The sequence below is a fragment of the Hakea prostrata genome, chromosome 2 (genome assembly GCF_041222555.1).
Source record: "Hakea prostrata isolate BN-2017 chromosome 2, UWA_Hpros_2, whole genome shotgun sequence".
In the NCBI taxonomy this organism is placed as follows: Eukaryota; Viridiplantae; Streptophyta; class Magnoliopsida; order Proteales; family Proteaceae; genus Hakea; species Hakea prostrata.
This window is the reverse complement of record NC_142601.1, coordinates 62,215,930-62,230,614: the sequence shown is the minus strand read 5'-3', so window position 1 is coordinate 62,230,614 and position 14,685 is coordinate 62,215,930. Positions and strand designations below refer to the sequence as shown.

General features: G+C 38.1%; 1 protein-coding gene across 3 annotated transcripts in view; it reads right to left on the bottom strand.

Moving 5' to 3' along the window:
• The window catches only part of LOC149025487 (putative serine/threonine-protein kinase SIS8), a 34,152-nt gene that overhangs the window by 6,148 nt on the left and 13,319 nt on the right, over window positions 1-14,685 (bottom strand). For all 3 annotated transcript variants that reach the window (XM_089145708.1, XM_089145709.1, XM_089145710.1), the window contains 4 exons: window positions 12,530-12,619; window positions 9,838-9,933; window positions 9,374-9,460; window positions 6,634-6,745 (listed from right to left, as the gene is read on the bottom strand). In XM_089145708.1, the coding sequence (XP_089001834.1) occupies window positions 6,634-6,745; window positions 9,374-9,460; window positions 9,838-9,933; window positions 12,530-12,619 (385 nt within the window). The remainder of the gene's footprint in view (window positions 1-6,633; window positions 6,746-9,373; window positions 9,461-9,837; window positions 9,934-12,529; window positions 12,620-14,685) is intronic.

Genomic DNA, 14,685 nt, shown 5'->3' with positions numbered 1-14,685 from the left:
ACCAGATGAAAACATCTCTTACACTCTCCATACCTTTCCATAAGACTCCTAATAAGGAAAATAGCTTTTATTATAGATCTTCTCGGCATCAAACCAAATTGTTTCTCTACAATAGTGGTTTCTTGTCTCAAATAAGTTTTAATTACTCTCCCCCATAATTTTATAGTATGACTCATCAGTTTTATGCCTCTATAGTTATTACAACTTTGAATATCTCTTTTATTTTTGCAAATTGAGACCACAATGCTTCTCCTCCATTCATCTCGCATTTTCCTCGTGCTTATAATCTTATTAAACAACTTGGTCAGCCAAGCTAGCCCATAGGTTCCTAAGCTCTTCCATACTTCTATCGGGATTTCATCAAGACCTTGTGCCTTATCTAACATCCTCCTTAAAGCTTCATTTACTTAGGACATCAAAATTCTTCGTATATATGTTTGACAATGGGTGCCATGACAAATGGTGTAATCAACAAAATCACAGATGAAGTATGTTCATTTAGTAGGCTAGAGAAACATAGTTCCCATTTCTTCTTGATGTCCTCATGATGTACTAGTACTTTACCATCTTCACTTTTAACAACATCTAACAAGGTCTAGTCTTGTCCCTTATTTTAGTTATCTTATAAATAGTATTCTCCACTTCCTTTATACCTAGTTTATTATATAAATCTTCATATTTCTTTCCCCTTGTTCTCCCACAATTTTCTTAGCTTCTTTGCTAGCCAACTTATATCTTCGTGTGAATATTCAATTGAATCAATTATTGGGTTTCACTAACATAGATACCACCAAAATTGAAGCTTGGTGGTCATAGGTTCAAGTTGGGAAACAACTATTCTGCGAAGTAGGAAAAAGACCACATACATTATGACTTTCACAGCATATTTTAGTCCATCCCTAAAATTTTATATGCCTTTTTTGAAAAAGAATAAAATACTAATAGTAATACAATGCCCATTCTGCCAGGACAGGCAACACAGTAGGCTATAGCTAGCTTAAGCAGGGATTCAATTCATGGTGTCGAAATGGGTACAGGATTTTTACAAAACCAACACGAGGTCTTCTATAGGTCGGTTTTCAGTCAAGTGTATCATATCTAGAATAGAGAGAACAGTCAGACGAGTCGTGGTGCAGATCCAGACCCAAAGTTAGGTTCTTTTCCCAGGGAATAGGTAAAGGGTTGGTTCATATAGGTATTGGGATTTCATTGGATCTGTTTCATATGTAATTGGTCAATTTATTGGGCCTCAAACATGGGTACTTTACTTGAGTGCGAACATTCACAATATTTATTTTTGTCTATTCCTTACTAGAGTTGATACATATTATTTAATTAGTCCTTATTCAAGTAGATACATATTATATAATTAGTCCTTAATAGAGTTAATGCATCTTAGTTAATTAGTCCTTATAAAAGCTGATGGATGGTATTCAATTGGTCCTTGTTAGGGTTGATAAGAATCCTAGGTCTAGTAGGTTTTTAAGTGCTATTTCTTAGGATTGAAATTCCTATTTGTGTTCTGAGTTGCAAGGCTGATTAGCCCTATGTGTGCTTTTATAACGTTTTGCTGCTGTCACTGGTTTTGTTCAACTTGGTTGGAGAAGGTCCAAGATTATAGAAACTCATAAGGTTACAAGGTGAGATCAAGCCTAAATCCTTACTGTGGCTGAATTGAGTAATTGACAGCCTACAAACCCCATCTGCATTCAATCCAAAGCTCCACAAGGCTCCCTCATCCAAATATCTAGTAGCCTACACCACATTCCCCTATGCCGTGACCTTTTATTATTATTATTATGTTCTTGAATTTTCTTTTGGAATTTTTGGACATGCCAATACACCCAAAGTTCAAGGGAAAATCTACACTGATCTAACTGCTAGATTTGTCCAGAACGTGGAGGGTCATATATTAATATCATTACCCTCATTGCGTCGAAGTTTGAGCCTATTCTGACACCTGTAGACTCTGATTCCCCATCTAAAATACACACCTTATCTGACCAAGAAAATCTTTCTTGGTCCCCATCTGAGTTGGTTTTCTTAAAAAATCTTGGAAGAACTGGCCCTCATTCAATTGAGGCTACACCAAATTGACTCCTTAACAGTTAGTAGCCTAGGAAGTCCTTTTGGGCCCATCCGGAAATGCTTCTTCTATGTGTTAGGGCCCTAGGATTAGGCCATATGGAGGAGAGAGAGAGAATTAGGGTTAGTTGAAGGTAATAAATAGAGGGACAATTGAGTGGAGAGGTATGGAATGTTTTATTGGGCAGCCGTAGGCTGAGGGACACCACTGTGAGGTGTGGGGGTGACTGGCACCATAGAAACCAGAGTCTATCTTGTTAATTCTTGCAATTTTGTATTAATTTTCCAAGGTATTATAAGGGTTTTATCAATTGGCATCAGAGCTATAACGATCCAGGAAGGTGAAATGGCTTTGTCACTGTTTTTTGGTGATGGAAAGGCGCACGAGTGGTTAATAGAAGTCGAGCAATTTAGCCGGCAACACCAAATTGAGTGTGAATATTGGCTCGGAATAGCTCTCGAGCATTTGGATGGGGAAGCGTTAGAGTGGGTTACCGGAGAAATTGGCTAGTGTTTGATTGGAAGGGTTTCAAAGAAGCCTTGCAAATTGATTTCGGTACGAGCCAGGCGGGAGACGTGAACTCGATTTTGGACAGCAACCAGGAAGAACTTAGGGATGCTAATGGAGTGGTGGAACTAGGAGACCAAGCAAAACCGATGGAAAGAACGCTGAGTGACATCGCCGGAAGCGATCGGTCGATTACTACGGTGGTTCCATGCCAGACTGGGAGAAGAGAGAAGAAGCGAATCAGAGTTTCAGGTATCGATGCCTACCGGATTAAAGATGCAACAACGAGAAATCTAGCTGCCATATCCAAAGACTGCAAGAAGAAGAAGAATCGAAGGATGCCAAAAGCAATCGGAAAGTTGAGGGGAAATCTCCAGAACGGCGGCAACCACTTCGTTCGTAGGAAAGGAAGAAGACGATGGACTATTAGGGCTTTTGGAGTTGGTTTGGTTCAACCCAAACCGGTTTATGGGTTTGGTTCACATAATAAGAGCCAAAGTTCTTATCCATTCGGCCCAACCCAGGTATGTAAAGGATCAAACTTAGGCCCAAAGAAAATGCTTTTCAAAGATTGGGCCGTCATTTTCCCCAAGAAACCCCCTTGGGTCCAAACCATTCCATTAGTCCCCAGCCCATTTTATTTCATTAGCCAAATACCCAACCCATATTCCTTCATCCACACTTTTAAGTGCTTAGGCCTAACCCATTTAAATGACCCACCTTGGGCCCAATCTATATTATTAACCCCAAGCCCATCTCATTACTTTAACCCCTATTTCTTAACCCATTCCCCTTTTATGACCCAAAACCCAATTCAGCCCATTAACCCAATGCCCAACCTATTTCTCTTAACCCATGGTTTGAATGGAGACCCCACCTATTCAAAAGACTAACTTCGGGACCAGCCCATCCCATCCATCCAATGTCCAACTTATCATTTTTCATTCATAGGTTTAAGTGGGTGAACCCTACCAACTCAAAAGACCTACTACGAGCCTGGCCCATTTCATTAACCCAAAACCCATTTCATCTCATTTCCATTTTGGGCTTAACTAATCTAAAACAATCAACTAACCAGACCCAAACCCGACCGAACCGAACACTTACAGAACCAGAGTTTGACCGGACCACAAGGGGAAATTTTATCGTCTTCAACCTCGCAGAACTGAGATGGCATGCAGGCTCTGTGAGGGTTGCAGCGGTGCGATGGGGATTAATTTCGTTGCCGGTGAAAAAAAAAAAAACATCACACGACTAGACTTCAACAATTCCATCACCTTGAGGACACGGTGATTTTTGAGGGGCCGGTAGTGTTAGGGGCCTAGGATGAGGCCATGTGGAGGAGAGAGAGAGAGATTAGGGTTAGTTGAAGGTAATAAATAGAGGGACAATTGAGTGGAGAGGTATGGAATGTTTTATGAGAGTTCTTGGGCAGCCGTAGGCTAAGGGACACCACTGTGAGGTGTGGGGGTGACTGGCACCATAGAAACCATAGTCTATCTTGTTAATTCTTGCAATTTTGTATTAATTTTCCAAGGTATTATAAGGGTTTTATCACTATGAGACACACGTTTTTCACCTAAAATGTTTTTTTTTTCGTTTCTGTGCTAAAGAATGTCTTTGGTCCTTACAATGGTGTTTGGTGAACTGGCACCAGAACTCTTTTCAGAGGTAGAGGCAGTAGAAAACAGTGGCAAGTTGGAAACGTTTACTTTTCTTTCTTCTTCATTTGAGCCTTTGATAGAAAATTTTGGAAACATGTGTTTTACTTGCTGCCATCATTTTTTTTTGTGTCTGTTGCTGCCATAATTTTGGTGTCCCCAGAATCATGTGTCTAGCACAAAAGAAAGGTAGATAAGGCTGTTTTGGAAAATCGATGAAACATGTTTTTTGGTGTTTCCAAAATCATGTGTCTGGCACAAAGGAAAGGTTCGCTGCTTCATTAGCACAGAGGGGGGAGAGAGAAAGAGAGAGAGAGAGGGGGGAAAAACAGGCATACCCAAATAGAATATTCTGTTTTTCTACTATCACCAAGAAATGCTAGAAACAAAAGATAAAAGTGTCACCAAATGCACATTTAAAGGTGTCCTCTTAATTAACTTAAAGAGCACCCACTATTCTGGAGCAGATTCAAGTGCAAGCATTCAAACTTGAGAATCCTAGTTTAATGTGGAAATCAAACATCAACCAAAGTTTCTTGAGAAACCATTTCTTGAAAAAGGTCCTAAACTCTCAAGGTCTTGAAAAGTAGAATTTCAAGCATACAAGAAAGCTCCTAATGTGCTGAGGTCTTGCAAAGTAGAGTTTCAAGCATACGAGAAAATGCTAGTATTTACTGGAACCCTATAAATATGGCAGTACTGTATAAAGCGAAGCTTGAGCTATAGAGGATCAAGATTAGAATCAAGAAGTTTTAAGTTAAGTAGAACAAAGACATCATATGAAGTGTATCTCCAGTCAACCAGGAGAGGTGACGAAGTTGTGAAACTTGAGCAGGGAGAGCAACCAAAAAGTGAATACTTTAGATGCCTTGAGGTCAACCATTAACAGTAGTTAAGAGGATGATATTCTCCACAAAATTAAAGTAGGACAGATCAAGTGGAGACTCAAGAGGTGCAATGTCATGGAGCCTGTCTTGCACCAATTAAATCCAAGCTCTACTAGAGCCACTAGGCGTAGCACGGCCATGTCCAACAGAAACCTGGGAACGCATTAGTAAGAAAAAATGACCAAATTCAGTTTGGTAGCTAAAATAGGTAGGTATAGGCCTAAAATGGTTATTGTAAGTATTGTAAGAAGTGGGAGGCAAGATATGATGTTGTAGGGACTGATCCAACTATGACTGCAAATAGCGTCATTTGGAGGAAAAGGACCCGTGTAGCCAACTGCCAACCCCTTGTAGTCAGATCAGGATGTGGCTTTGACTTATCCCATATTTTATATTTCACTTCCTTTTACTCCTTTCTACTTCTCCTCGATTCTCTTATTTATTTTACTACCATAGCCTCTATCGTATCCATCTAGCCAACCCAACTTAATTGGGATAAGGTTATAGTTGTGGTTGTTTTAAAGAACTTTGAAGCCCTATTTGGTGTCCAATTTCCTTGACGACACTGATCTATGTATCCAGTGCTAGACATCTACCCTGTGCAATGTAATCTGACAGGGTGTCACTTGGGTTGTGGAAGGGGAGGAAAACCAAATCTTAGTGGACTGATCCAGAAGATGCCCAAAGCAATTGCTGCTATTGTGTTCATATATGATGAAATGACCATGACTACTAAGGATTTGTAAGGAAAAGATGCATTTCTGAAGAGCTACAGAAAGATACACTTTTCCACTGCTGTCTCTTTTCCCCCAGAATTTTGAGTATCCATGTATGTAACTGATGCATGCAGGTTGTGTTCCTCACTGTTCTACATTCTTCCCTCATCTAAGTCATAATAAATCTCTCATTCCTTGCCTTGGGAAGGGAGAGAAAAAAGGATAAGATTTGGGGTAATTAGAATTCTTGTTTCCCTGCTTGCCAGTCAAGGAATTAATATTCTATTTGAATATATGGAAAGGTTGGAGTGTTATGGAGAGTGGCAATAAAACCAGAAGTATGGTGATGGTTCAGTGACATGATGGAAAGCAATGGCAGCAGTTTAGGCAGACATGATGCTGAGTGAGGTGGTAATGGTTTGAGGAGGAGACACGATGGTAATGGCAAACTGGCCATGATAGCGGTAACACCCATATGATAAGTCCAAGTCCAAGTCCAACAAAGGTAGAATTGTAACAAGCAATCTTTTTCACATAACCATTTGAATACAATTGAGTCAATGATCCTGCACAACACAATTAGATATACAATAACTAAAAGGTTAGGAGATAAAACCATCAGTTGGTTCTACTGGAAAAAAAAATTTATAAGTTGCTATCAAAATATTGACAAAATTTGAGAAAGCTGGCCATCTACAGCGGCAATGACAAGAGAGTAATGCTAAATAAAAAACTAGAAAAGACACTTTTAACCAGAGGACATAGAAGAGACATACATTTTGTTGAGGATCTGAACAATTTCTTTTCTCATCTGTCACTGACTCATCATCAGCCTGTTCCCTTAAATGTCGATTTTGCTTCAGTGTCTCATTCATTGCTCGCACAGCCCTGTACATGAGTTGATTTAGCACAATAAAAGCAGCATAGCTAATGTTCGATGAGAAGTAGTCAATCATTTAATATAACAGGATGTAAAATGCCTAATCAAGTACAAGCGCAAATATATTCCAGGTGGAGAAGCATTTAGTCATTCACTAGCATGTTTATATCTTTATGTTCCATTTAGCAATGGTGTTTTCTCTCTTGATTGTAACATGTACATGATCAGGATGCATGTCATAATAGATATCCCATGAAGTTTAGAACAATCAATGAAAATCTTAAACTTTTTCTGCTCACTAACACTCCTCTTCTTCATTTACAATGTGATCAAAGCATGGTTCTGGATCAATCTTTATTTTCCTGCAATTTACTTCTCCCAAAAGAACTCCCTGCTAAGTGATAAGTCTAAATTCAATGCAACCATGTGAAAATAATATCAGCACATGATGCCCTAAGCAAGCACTCAATCCTTCTGACATGGATCACTGCTGTTTAACATCAGAGCTAAGTCATCAGCTAAAGATTGATTAAAAAAAATCCCACTCTAAGACTTCTTGAATTCAGCGCAAACATTGGACATGCCACAGATTGCCTGAAGCTCAGAGTGCTTAAAAATCCAAGAACCAGAGATTACTGCTGCTGACAAGACCAACAAGAGTTCAGCCTTTTATTTGTCCGACGCTGCGCTCTTAAAATCTTGTTCAGATTACTTAGCAGAACTTACTCCGTGGTAAGAAGAACAATCCATCAGACATTTATAACATATTTATGGGTGCAACTTTCATAACATATTTATGGGGTCTTTGCCATTTCTGCATTTTCATGGGGCGTGCATTAGGGCACAATTCTCCCAGTACATGCAATTATGCACACACACACACACACACACACACTACATTTATCATACTACCATAGAAATATATACAATTATATTTCCATCCCTAAGTAATTTGACCAGTCAACTGGTTCTATTTTTCCATGAGATTTTTGTTTTATACAGCGTACAAAACCAGCTTTCCAACAAGCCCAGCACTGCTTAAATCTCTGTTGAAGTATATGCACTTTGAAATATTTACTGTTCTTACGGTACTGTTCATGTGAACAGTAAAGTATGATATTTACTGTTCACGGTACTGTTCACGTGAACAGTAAAAATACAGTAACGTATGATTTTTACTGTTCACGTGAACAGTAAAATCTGTTTGTATGATGTTAGTGATGCTACTCTACTTTCTATTTCTAATGTTGGAGTCTTGCTATGTAAGTTTTGGGAGTTTTTAGAAAGCATAGTTTCTATTTTGGTGGTAGTTTTTATTTTCAGAAATTTCTATTTTAGGAGCTAGGAAGTTACTAAAGTTGTAATTTTTTGTTTCCTTTTTCTAGAGGACAATTACTTGTCTCTCAAGTTGTATTAGATTCATTAGAAGCTATAAATAAAAGGGCTCTGTGATTCTAGATTCTTAAGCAAGAATCACAAGCCTCTTCTACTAGTTCTTCATCTCTCCTCTTCTTCTCTCTTTTCTTTGTTCAAGTTCAACTGCTGTTTTGATTATTTAATGCTTGTTTTCTAACAATCTCAAACATATCGAAGGAGTAGTATTTTAGTAAGACCTTGTTTAGTGTACACAGATGCTATCAGTATCACTTTGAATGAAATATCTTTTTTGGATATCAAAAGAAATGAACATTTTATTGCATGTTTGGTCTTAGCAGTATTTTACCATATTAAGGTCTATAAAATTTTTAGATTTGGAAAAAAGACTACCTTTAGAAAGGCTGAGAATTTCACCTTTTATTCTTGAATGCAAGGGAAAAGAGGACAGGTTGGCTTTTTTCCTTTTGGAATTTCATATTTTAACTATTTTTATTGGATCCAAATATGGGTGTATTTGCTTATCAATTAATAATATCTTAAAAATTTACTCCAATGATATTAAGCATAAATAAAGGTCAATACAGGATTTGACGCCAATACGCCAATATGAACATTGCAAGACGCCTTGCAATAAAGCGACCAACTTTCCAGACCTTGGCAAAATGCCAAGACACAAACACCCTGATAGCTATGTGACATACAACCAGGAAAAAAGAAACAATATAGCAGTAGGCATAGAATCTAAGTATGCTAACACATGAAGAGAGAACATTTATGGATGGAACCATCTTAGGTATAAGACCTGTAAGGAATGCATAATTCGGTACATATAGAATCATTCTGCATAAAGAGAAGAGGATCACAAGTCTCTGAAGAAACAACACAGACAACAAGCCATTTCAATTTCAGAGATCAGAACTGTATCCCCAAATGGACCCCCATCTTAAGAGGCCCCACCTTCAAAAAATTGCCTTGTGCAAGGCATGAAAATTGGATAGCTTGGACTACCAGACTCAAGTTCTTGGAACTTGAGTTTTGGTATAAAATTTCCACCAAAACCTTGGTCAAGATATGAGGCTAAGAGCTATCAAAACCAACATGGTAAAACACAAAAATAGGCAAGTTTAAATATAAAGGGAAGAAAAATATATAAAATAAAGATACAACTACTGCTGTAAGTGGCACAAGAAGGAATATTTATTTAGTTGAAGTGCTATATTATGCATGTAAACAAAATGCATGCATTAGCCAATTTCTACCTTACAATGTCATCACCAATCTCTGGGGTAATACTAATACTCCTCCTCCTTAGTCTACGAGTATCTGACGTCGATGCACCCTCTGACCTGTAATTAGTACAGATTTTGTATGTCAACACATACTTTCCTACAAAATCAAGATTTAATTGAACGATGAAGATAGGGATCCATAGAAAAAAATAGAATTACCAAACCTAGTCTAACAAAAGGGGAAATAAGCAAAATGTAGATTGTCCTACACCAAGCAATACATCCCATGATGAAGTAATTACTCTATACACTGTAAAATCACAAAAAGTAATTCACCAGACATACAGTGACCACTCAAGAAAGTAGCAGTAATCCTGTTAACATCATGCCCCTACCCTCCCAAAAGAAAATAAATAAGAGGGAAACACAACGCAATCACAACAGCATTAGAGTTTTTCATAGTTCAAATGAATAGGGTTGTTATGTACAGGAACCTTGAGGAAGCCATATCATCTGGATATTCTCTGAATGATTGTCTATCACCACTAAGCATGGATCGTCCACGTGCTCGAAATAAAGGATGCTCTGGACTGCAAAAGAAAGGAGGTGGGGTAGGGGGGGAAGGACAGAAAGCACACTGAGAATTTACAGGGGGAAGGACTGAAAGCACACTGAGAATTTACAGGCTACACAACAAAATTAAAACTACAAAAACAGAAAATATCTATGCCATTCAAAAGAACATATAAATCCAGATTCCAATGTTCAAGTTGTTCTATGTCCTTGAAACATGAAGACAATTTTACTCTAGTAGAGGACACTTTACAAACTTTCTTCCCTATTGAGTCCCAATGAAGGATATTAGTTGGATTCTTCTGTTTGGTTTTGAGTAATACAAAGAGAACCGCAAAGGGGTGTATCTTTAATTAGTCATCCTATATGGTAGTTGAGGTTATATCTTCAGTTCATTTAATTAGAGTCAAGCTTAATCTTCTACCAACAAGACAACATCCCAGTTTCGTCAAGCATCAATTTGAGATATTATTTATTATGCATGACAAAGGTGCAAAATAACACCAACTTTGGCTGGTGCTGCATGCACAATAACATGCATCCCATCCATCACATGTTCAATGGGAATCCCTACTTTTGCAAGTAATGTCTAGTACTCTAGTTACCATTTGAACTTCTTGTTATTTGTACCGAGACGTTAGGGTAATTCGGGTGACGAGATTCGATTTCTCTCAGCATCACGCAAATATTTGGGCTTGGGATATGAATCATATTTCAGCCTTCCATAATATGTGGCAAAGTTAAAATACACAGAAGGCTGTTGTGTCTCTTGTGACTAGAAAAGAAAGAAGAAAAAAAAAATAGAAGGAATGAACAAATTAGAGATAATTTAGGTGTAGCCCCAATACATGAAAAGTTGTGTAAGTTGTTTGTGTTAGATTTCATGTAGCAGGGGTACTTAATCTTCTGTTATGAACATCAGGGTTTAAGTTGAAATTTGTAGTTTCTGCTTTTCTACCTTTGATCTCCCTAGAAAGATGGATGTCATTCTCCGTATGTTTCAAGTAAGGATTGCACTTGCCTATTACTCCATCCTCTAACATTTCTCTCATCTTCTTCTTCCCTTTTTAACCTCCCACTTCAACCTGCAACTTCTCCAACCCTATCTTGTTCAACATTTATAGTTCATTCTCTCCTTTTCTAACTATTTGAGATAGCATGGACAGGAGCAACACCTTTAAAAGCTCTAGTACATAGGGTAATTTGATTTTATTTAAGGAGCTAAAGCATCTACGGTAGGCTTAAAATAACTTTAAAAGAAGTGGAAAGGAATGCATGCATGGTATAGAACTTGTGGCAAGTATGGCTTTGAATAGGCCAATTGGCAAAAAATTACCCATATAGCCAAACCCATTTATTTTGGATAAGATTGAGCTTGGATAAGTTTACATTTAGAGCCATGGGAGAAGAAGCTCCTTTAATTTTATGTATGTCTGTTCCTGAGAATTTACACTTTGTTTTCTTGAACCTCTGTCTACTTCTTCCATCTCACCCCCCCCCCCTTAATGGGGGTGGGTGGAGGGATTGGAGAAGAAATTTCAAATCAACCATATCCTTCCAGCCCCCTTCAACTTATTTCATCTTTGGCCCCAAATTTGAAATTTTACTGACACATCTAGCAACAGTGACAATGTCCCCAGGGATGTACATGGAGCGAACTCTGAATGCAACAGTATCCAGATTAGAGTCCATTCAGCATATCCTGCCATCAAAATTTGACATGATATCTTACAGATAAATCATTTAAGAACCAATATCTAAAACCAAAAAGTTTGATACCCAGATTCAATTTATTTTTCTTTCTTTCTTTTCTTTTGGGGGGGGGGGGATGGATGTGAATTAATTTGGTAATATCAGATTAGTGTTTATACTATATGAATAGAAAGCAAGCTCAAGATGTGCCCAAGAAATAGGACCAATTGCCCCCTGGGGATCCTCCACCCACTTGTTCTAGTGTTGGTGGGGTTCTGTATTTTTGTATTTTCTGTTTCTTTTTCACCTCTTCCTCTTGGGGAACCCAATGTCTCTCTCCCATTGGCAATGGATTTTCTTCACCCAAAGAAATACTAATGAAAATTATATCAATTAACATAATTGTCTCTATCTTCAAGAAATGCAACACCGAATATATTAAGTATAAACTATTCAATATTAATCAACCTTAGATTATAATATGATAGCTATACCAATATCTGAAATTGTATGCAATCATTATGTTGATACAAAGAGGTATCTGAACTCATATCTGGTATCCAATTATCCACTAAATGTTTGAATAAACAGATACAAATCCAATTGCTTCACCACCTATCTGCATCCATATTGCAAGACAATGCTCAGTATTTTAAATAAAAGCAACAACAAAAATTTTGGTTCCTACTTCAAAAATTACGAAACCTTCTTACTGCTCCAAGCTCCTAACAGTAAAATATAAACCTCACAAGCTACCAGAGAAAACAATCTAAGCCTGCAGTCGCAGGAATTACATGTATGTCCTCCAAAAAAATTTTGCATAAAACACAGCAGAGTAATAAACTAAGGTGATCTGGAAGCATGACAAGATTTTTATAGCTGACAATCTTTAAAAAAAAACAGCAATTTAAAGAGGAAAACCTTGAACTAGCAGTTCGTTGTTCAGCAATGACTTTCTTCCGGCTGCGTCGCCAAAATGCATTTGCAATGTTGGGTTCACTATGTGATAAACTGAAAGAAACACATTATAACAACTGTGGTTTCAACCCTTCAGAATTGAAGAAAAAAATCATACACTAATTCAAATTCAAAAGCAGACACTACACCCAGGAGTCCTAACAATTAATCAAGCCTAATTCTAATTTGAATACACAAAGAGCAGTAATCTAGTGCATATATTCATAAAAAAAGACAAATTTATGTAGCTTAACATCCAATTGATGACATTGAAGAATGACAAGTACGAATCCTGTATAATGGTTAAATGCATTGTGAAAGTATGTGTTAAGGGTATTTTTAGGAACAAAATCCATCTCTTTTCTCTCCTTTTTGTTGTTTCCTAATTGGCCTCAACCCTTTACTTTCCTACTTCAATTCTGCTTTGTTTCCCCTCGGATTGCAACTCTATATAGACCCCATTGGGCTGTGAATAAACTACAACATTCTGAGATTTATTTGCTTCAGATTCAACAGTCTGCTTACTTGTCAAACCATTACAAAATAACCACAGGCACATGCAAGTTTGGAAGCTTCTTTTCTTTTTATAATTTGAGGGGGTACTAGGAGATTGACTTTGACATGAATATATCTAGTCATTTTTTTGGATGAATAAAAAATCATTACCAAAAACTGCAATGAATAAATCTTCACAACCCCCCACCCGGCCCTCCCACCTTCCCCTCCTCCCCCCCCCCCCCCCCCCCCCCCCCCCCCCCCCAAAAAAAAAAAAGAGTTACAAATTAAATATGACATATACAAGTACAGGCACAATGTACATCTGAAAATGGACCAAAAGAAATGTTAATCCACCAACCGTGAAGGAAATATGATACAATGAAAGACATTTTGTAAATCATAAATAACAGTCCTACTGGTCAATCACTTGGTCAACATTGGTTTGGCGTATCAAATAGGTAAAACACATAGCAATGAATTCAAAAGGAAATTTAATTAGGGATGAATATCGAGGACAATTAACCCTCAAGCAAATAGCTAATGTGGTTCTCCTCCACCCAAGATGGAACAGGCCTATACATGACTTAATTGGAAATCACATTCCTCAAAAATCTTAGGTCAACTACACTCACAAGCACATCTGAAGCCAGCAGACCTCGATATAGCTAGCAAACTCTGTTTGCACAGGCCATGCTATCACAAATACATTACAAGTGAAAAACACCAATGGAGACACTGAGTTAAGGCATTCACCACTGCCCAAAATTGCCCCAGTAGGTGCCCAAGCCTAAAAAAAGAATCCAACGCAACTCAAGCACCCTAAAGCCTGAACATGGTTTGTCTGGCAGATTGCACCATGCTGTCCCTTAAGGGTTGACCAGGCAACTTTGTGAACAGTGGATGATTGCACCATGCTGTCCCTTAAGCCTGAACATGGTTTGTCTGGCTGACTGCACCATGCTGTCCCTTAAGGGTTGACCAAGCAACTTTGTGAACAGTGGATGCCAAAACACTGACCCTTCAATCCAGAAGGAAAGGTGAAACATCCACAGCTCCCCCATTATGAAGAAAACATATTAAGGAAATCGACCCTACTCTCAAGGATGTCCCCAAAGCTCAAAACAACAGGCACACATAAACCAACTACCTGAAGTTGACCTTCCCACCCTTGTGCGTGGGCTCCTGCCGTCAACCAAGGAAGGTGAAACATCCACAGCTCCCTAATTATCAAGAAAACATATTAAGGAAATGGACCCTATCTCTCAAACATGATTTTCCCTCATAAAGCTCAAATATTGCCATATGGCATCACAATAAGTTCCATAATTTACCATGAAATGTTTGACCTTTAGCCAAAAGCACATACCCCCTCTACCCCCCCCCCCAAAAAAAAAAAAAAAAGAAGAAAAAAACAATGAAAATTGAGAACAACTACCACACAGCCACAACAGGGGGTCAAAGCAACCTGTCCAGCCCAAAATCTCCCATCATGGTCGTGCCCAACAAAAAGGACATCAAATGAAATCCTTCACCCACAATCCAAGAGAAGCATGGACATGTAAGAAAACAAATTTACATCCACTATAGAAAACAAATCCATTACAAGAAACAATACGAAAAAA